This window comes from Puma concolor, chromosome A2 (genome assembly GCF_028749965.1).
Source record: "Puma concolor isolate L17-30 chromosome A2, mPumCon1.1.hap2, whole genome shotgun sequence".
Lineage (NCBI taxonomy): Eukaryota > Metazoa > Chordata > Mammalia > Carnivora > Felidae > Puma > Puma concolor.
In genome coordinates this window covers 26,594,389-26,601,636 of record NC_141668.1, presented here as the reverse complement: position 1 = coordinate 26,601,636, position 7,248 = coordinate 26,594,389, and the positions used below count along the sequence as shown (strand labels likewise).

The window sequence follows — 7,248 nt, the reverse complement described above, 5'->3', positions numbered from 1 at the left end:
TTGGATGACATTGTTATTTTTAGCAATTTTATTCCAAAAGATGGACATTAAAGGAAATTAAATAAATGCAATGAGAGATTGGTAAGTTTCATAATAGACATTAAGAATGCTGTTCCTTCCCCTTGCTGACTGAATAAATATCAGGGTCAGCTAATGTAATCTTGAAGATTTTTAATAGTTTTTCGACACTGTCATCAGTAAATAATAGAGAATATAGAGTCAAGAGGAGAAGAAAATATAGAAGATACAAACTTCTGTTCCTAGTGAGACTTCCTATATTATGGTAATTTAAATTAAAAAAAAGTAAAATCCTGTTCATCTGAAATGACAATGCTTTTGGTAAAATTTTTTTTTTAAATCTAAAAATTAAGTTAGCCATTCAGTTCCTATTCATGATCATCCTTCAAGTTTAAATGAGTAGTTGTTCTTACAAAGAAAAGTAGTTTGGGACAGATCAACCGTCAGTGATTTAGACACACTGAAATATTAACTAGTATGAGCTAAATTTTTTTGTTTTAAATGGAGGTCAGATTTGGCCCAAGGTCACACTAATATATTGCTCACTGTCTACTAGTGACATTTGCTGAATATTACCTTGGGCTACATTGTTAGCATTCCCTCTGGCATGCTGAGATTAGATGCGACGTTTCTTGGCCAGAATAAAACACAAGGTCGATTCCGAAGAATATAATACTGTTTTTTCCATGCAACTTTGCATTTGCTTATCTATAGTACACAGGCAGTTCATTTTAAAGCATAGGACTTATGAACCACTACTAGCACATGCTAAATCCTTCCCCTTACAGGATGCCTTCCTACATTGTGCCAGCCTATAGGACTGCCTCCTGAGCCCTCAGCGAAATCCCTGAGAAAGAAAAAAAAACAAAAACACAGTGGAGGTCAGAATTCTCCAGCTCCTGCTATAATGTGGGTGTTTATCCTCCCAGTGCCTGGGGAGGGTGATCATTTTCATCAGGAAGAAAAATTTCCCCCAAGGTAACCTGTAAAGGATGATTGGGATATATACATCTCTAAGAACTATTATTCAACTCTGTTGTGAGTTAAGATTTTGTAGAACACCAAACACGTATCAATTATTTATAAAAGTACCGAGAAAAAATAAGCCATTGGTAAGTTTGTAATAGGAAGAACAATTTTGAAATGTCATGAATTATGCTTAATATTTTTTTTTCCTCAAGCCCTGAAAAAAATAATAACCGACCTTTGGCCTGAGAGCCAGCTCCGCTCTCATAATTACCCTGTTGCATCCACTTACCGAGATTAGAGTCAATTAGTAAGTGAAAACATACTTGAATTTTGCTCTCTGAAAGAAATGCTAGGCTTGTAACATTCAAGCATTTTTCTCAACCAAACATATGGATCCTTACCAATTAAAATTAAGTCAAAAATCTTTAAAAACCACTAATAATCTTCAGTACAAAGGAAAGTGTCAATTTAAGAATTAAAATACAGCTACAGTTACTTTTCTTGGTATGGCTATTGGTTCTCAGCTACATGGCACAATAATATATACTAAACATGAGTATATGATTTTTTTTTCAGTTATGTTTATCTAGAAAGGCACACCTAGAGGTGGGTTTAGGATCCTGATTACAGGATTGTATTTATCAGTAACTCAGATTATCTGCAATTTTGAAAATAATGCTCTCACTCCTTGATTTAAATATCGTCTACAAATAAATACTATTAGGAGAAACTTAACCAGAGGTCAGTAAGTATACTTTTCCTTCTGTATGCAGCTTTCCGTTTGTGTAGGTATCTAGGAAATGTTACTACCTGGTGAAAGAGCCTGAGCTGTGCTACTTCAAGTCTCTATTAAATAAAGTGACTGTCAATATCTGGGTTGAAGGTACAGAGCATAGATCGTTCTTTTTATCTATTAGGAGTGCAATGAGCCATCCAAGCTAAGTCAGCAGAGAGAACATTTACTAACAAAATGATTGCAGAGACCCATTGACTTGATGGATGTCTGGGATTGTATAGAACTGAGAAGCCCCTGACGAAAGTGGTAACAGATTTGAAAGACTTTAACAGGCTTCTTTTACCCATCCTAGCATGGTTTATTAGCAGGACATAGGCTTCCTGTTTTCTGTCTTTAATGATACTGTTCTATGAACCAATGAATGTTTTCATTTGGAAAATAAGAAAGCATTGACATGTTATCTGAACTGTGGTTTCTTTAGTGATGCCAAGGGAATAAATATGCTAATTCTGTGCTTTGAGGAATGTACTGGGGAAGGCCCATTACTTCACAGATTTCAATGCATACCAGGCTCCGGTAAGAGCCTGGTTATAACCTCTTGTTATGCGAAAGGTTTGACTTAGAAAATGGAGAATTTCAGTGCCTCTACCATATGCTTTTAGATGGTGATTTTCAAATTACATTCTCTGTAGTGAAGTTTAACTCCTCATTCATTAATTATAATACTTGAGGCAATTTACCTCAAGCTATTGATTGATTATTCATAAAAAAGCAATTACTATGTAAAGGTACCACATCGATTTTGAAACATTCGCAAAATCTTACACAAATAATGCTTTTTAATAGAGGAATAAAAGACAGTCTTCTTCATGTACACATGAATGTACAAAATCACAGTCCTTGAGGAAGTTGTATTACCATGGAGTACTAAGGCTTCTACCTCAGGAGCTAACAGCAGAAATGCCGACTGGAAAGAGTGTTCCTTGTCTTTAAAACTGGAACGAAACAACTCTCAACATTTGCAAAACATTCCTTTATTATTAGAAATAAATTATTTGTATAAAAAAAGTGCATGCGTCAACCATTGCATTTATTTTTAGCACAACCCAGGGCTTCAATCCGGTCAGCCATTACAAGAAACAGATTCATTGTCTTATACAAGTTGAACAAGGTGGGACAGGAACGGGAGTTCTCACAATCACAGAAAAATACTTACAAGAATAACATCAGACATGGTTTATTTCAACAGCATTTTTTTTTCACAAGCTAACATTAGTTTTCCTTTTGTGATTTTTTTTAAACTGCTTATGAGTAAGCAATATTTTAGCTCGACACTCATTGGTTGTACTGTATAAAATGTTTTTTTTTTTCACTCTGTTTATTGATACTTTTGGCTCATGGCTACTTTTTGTTCCTTACAAGATTGACTATTGATTTGATTGATTGTAGTCTACAGAGATCTCCAGGAGTGGGTTTTGGTGGTGTCATGTTTATTAAGATCACGTACCAGATTTCTTCATATTCTACCATTTTCCTGTTTCAGATTGAATGATTGCTGTAGCTGATATATGTTGTCTTAGTAGAGGAAGCTGTTAAGACAAAGTAAGACAAATTAATAGTATATAGTAATAAATTGTTTTGCTAAAATGATTTTAAAATTCACATCCTATAATCATCACTTTTATGATATTTGGTTTTTACACGTTACTTTTTAAATCATGTAGTAGGAAATCGGTGATCACAGGAATAATAATGCAGCAGCAATTTTAATCTGTAAAACCACTGGTCTTATTTATAGTATAAGTGTTTAGCAGAAAACTAAAAATGGAAAAGTCCTAATCTTTAATAAATTTAGGTGAAATTCAATTTAAATGTGTGTTTTGAGTAACAAAGATATACAATATGAAAAATGAAATAACACATAAATTATCTGTCCTGCAAAAGACAAAAAAACGTTTACAAACCTAAGTAAAAGACATCAAGTCTTTGAGTCTGATTTGATGACCAAAAACAGGTAAGTGTAACTAGTTGTGCTTTGAGAATGAGTATTTTCCACTTAAAAAGAAATAATGCTTTTAGACTCTAGAAGAGAACATAGTAAAATATAAAGTACAGGGAATATTTGTAAATATTAAAGTAAATATGTGCATTGCCAATACATATTTATGTTCTGGCTCCAACAAAGGATACAAATGGAGATGCTTAAAAATAAAAAAGGCTCAAAGAAGGAAATAAATATTTAATTGTTCTGGTACCAACTCACTATGAAGTAAAACCTATTATTGTAGGATTATTAGAAAAATATGAATAACAAAGTATTCTAATTCAAATTTATACTCATGCCTACATTTTCAGAGAATATCAACTTAAATCCAAATAATTCCTTTGGTTTTTTGAAAGATGTGATGGAATAAATCTCTGTTCTAAATTTCATATGTGATGTCCTATTTTTCCGTGGGATTCTGGAATGCAGAATCATAAGAGGAAAGATATGAAATGATGCTAAACATGTGTATGTTTCACTACATAAATCCAATTCAGGATGAAACAGATTTTTAGAGAATTATTTAGTTCTTGAATATTAAATAAGCACATTATAAAGCTCCTCCTTTGAAACAACTGGCAATCAGACTCATTCCACTTTCATTTACATCAATATCATAATTGACCAGACAAGTTCTTACCAGAGACTGAGATCAAAGTTCACCGTCAGAAAAAAATAAATGCAGAGAGTCTAAGGAAGTGCTAAGCATACATGTTTTTTTTTAATAATTTTTTTTAATATTTATTTTTTCTTTGCGAGAGAGAGACAGAGCATGAGTGGGAGAGGACAGAGAGGGAGGGATACACAGAATCCAAAGCAGGCTCCAGGTTCTGAGCTGTCAGCACAGAGCCCAACGTGGGGCTCTAACTCATGAACTGTGAGATCATGACCTGAACCAAAGTCGGTCACTCAACCAACTGAGCCACTCAAGAGCCCCAAAGCATACATGTTTTTACTATTTTTTATTTCATTGAATATTATGAGATTCGTGCCCAACTTAGCTGTCATATCTGCTTCTCTCATCTCCATTGCTCACACTTCTAGGTTATTGTGGCACATGGAAAGGAAGGAGGTTTTAGACCTGGTTTTAAAATACATTCTGGGGGCGCCTGGGTGGCGCAGTCGGTTAAGCGTCCGACTTCAGCCAGGTCACGATCTCGCGGTCCGTGAGTTTGAGCCCCGCGTCAGGCTGTGGGCTGATGGCTCAGAGCCTGGAGCCTGTTTCCGATTCTGTGTCTCCCTCTCTCTCTGCCCCTCCCCCGTTCATGCTCTGTCTCTCTCTGTCCCAAAAATAAATAAATGTTGAAAAAAAAAATTTTTAAATACATTCTGTTCCTTATAAAATGAGCTTAAAAAGATCAGTGAACCAAGTCACTGGGCCTCAGTTTCATCACTGTTCCAAAACCCACAACTCTGGGTTTTTGTGAGGATGGAGGTGAAGTAGGTTGGTGGAGAAGCGGCTGGCTGCCGTGCGGGAGAATGACTATGGAATCCTACTTTCCTACTCACCCCTTCCAAAAGACTACATGTCTGTTACATCGGGTTTGGCATGAAGGGAAATACGATGGTTTTCATGCTTGTGCGCTTAAATATTTTTCATTTCTTTTTTTTTAAAGTTTACTTATTTTTAGAGAGAGAGTGTGTGCACAAGTGGAGAAGGGAGAGAGAGAGAGAGAGAGGGAGAGAGAGAATCTCAGTCTCTGCACTGATGGTGCAGATGAGGGGCTAAAACTCACAAACTGCGAGATCATGATCTGAGCCGAAGTCAGATGCTTAACTGACTGAGCCACCCAGGTGCCCCTATTTCTAAATACATAATGCTCTCATATATCTCTAAATTTCCTGTAAGAAACACAAACACAGAAATCTGTACTTCAACTGTGTTTGTGAAGGACTTTCATATAGTCTTTGAAGAAAGATGAAGAAAAATTGTCATAAGACTTAGAAAAATAACCCTCAAAATGCTTGTTCAACTTCCTGTCCTCTTCAATATCCTCAACAGTAGCTAAAAATGTAGGAAATATTTATCAAGTGTGTAGATACCTGCAAAGAAAAATTATGGCCAAAATAGAGGAACAAGAGCCAAAAAGACCTTGAAGAAGATGGTATTCAGAAGATGTTAATTTAACAGAAAGTGATTTGGATCAGACCATTCAAGGACCATTCCAACTTTGAGACTCATACTTCATTTTTTGAACTCTTTGAAGTTATCTCCAGGGAAAAAGATGGTAGAATTCTACTGAGAAATGAGACTGTAATTTACAAAAGGAAAGTCATCTTAATTTTTCTAATGGTTAGATAAAAGGCTGTGGACATGGATGATTTAGTCAAGTTGAAAACAATGATGAGGGACAGAGTGTGGAAGGCAGAAGTCTTGTGAGAATCTTTATCCTGGAAGTATTACAGAGTGAAATGGATCAGAGATGTACATGTGAGTTACTAGGGAGTTTTTACAGTGGCAGTGACTAAGCTTATATGACAATCGGTTTGGGGATACAGCAATAGTGAATTGCCTTGTGGACACCACACTGTGCTCATAAGTTACAGAAAGCAGTTCCACCTCCAGAAGCAGCTGTGCTCATGAATTATTCATGAACATAGCTTAAGGAATACCATGTTAACAGCATTTGTTAATTGGGTACAGTTGATAAATTCATACAAGTCAACTTTGTTTCTAACTCCCTTCCCACACGCTTTTATGGAACAACACTTGACCTTCTTTGTGAAATGTAGTACTCTGCAAATTCAGTAATTAACATGGACTCATTGGTCTCCCTTCACGCTTCACATTACTTATACTTTGTATAGCTTTTGAAGCTTTAAGACCTTAATTATGTGGCCAGAATTTCTGGCATTAACAAATAATCTTTACCATGAAGTTTCTAAGTGTAATGGATTTATAGACTTCATGGACACGAAGGAAAAGCGTTATCAAAAAAAATTTTTTTTTAATGTTTATTTATTTTTGAGACAGAGACAGAGCATGAGTGGGGAGGGGCAGAGAACTAGGGAGACACAGAATCTGAAACAGGCTCCAGGCCGAGCTATGAGCGCAGAGGCCAATGCAGGGCTCGAACTCACGGACCATGAGATCATGACCTGAGCCGAAGTTGGATGCTTAACCAACTGAGCCACCCAGGCACCCCAGAAGGAAAAGCATTATTGCATGTATGTCATAAATACATTGGTAATTAGAAAAAAAAAATCTCAACAGTGGGATAGTAGCCATAATTGTCAAAATCCTCCACATGTTAAAAAGAAGAAAGAGGAATGCTAAAATAGTAGTTTTTGATTTTTACGTCTTTTTCTATTAATGACAGAGCAATCTACATTTTCAACGCAGCAATGACATGTCTACCTTGCTTATATGGTGATTTGTAGTTTACAAGATACTTTCTCATGTGTCACTATCACCTCACTGTAGTAATGGTGACTTCTCACAAGTCTCATAGCAGAAAGTATGAGAATGCAGCAACATGGA

At 35.8% G+C, this 7,248-nt stretch overlaps 1 protein-coding gene across 2 annotated transcripts in view; it reads right to left on the bottom strand.

Annotated features, from left to right (window-relative positions):
- Window positions 1-2,737: 2,737 nt before the first annotated feature.
- GRM8 (glutamate metabotropic receptor 8) overlaps window positions 2,738-7,248 on the bottom strand; it is a 763,463-nt gene continuing 758,952 nt past the window's right edge. For both annotated transcript variants that reach the window (XM_086691127.1, XM_025929777.2), the window contains exon 10: window positions 2,738-3,312. Coding sequence is in view for 1 of the 2 variants with exons in the window: in XM_025929777.2 (XP_025785562.1) it covers window positions 3,263-3,312 (50 nt within the window). In the remaining variant the exon portion in view is untranslated. The remainder of the gene's footprint in view (window positions 3,313-7,248) is intronic.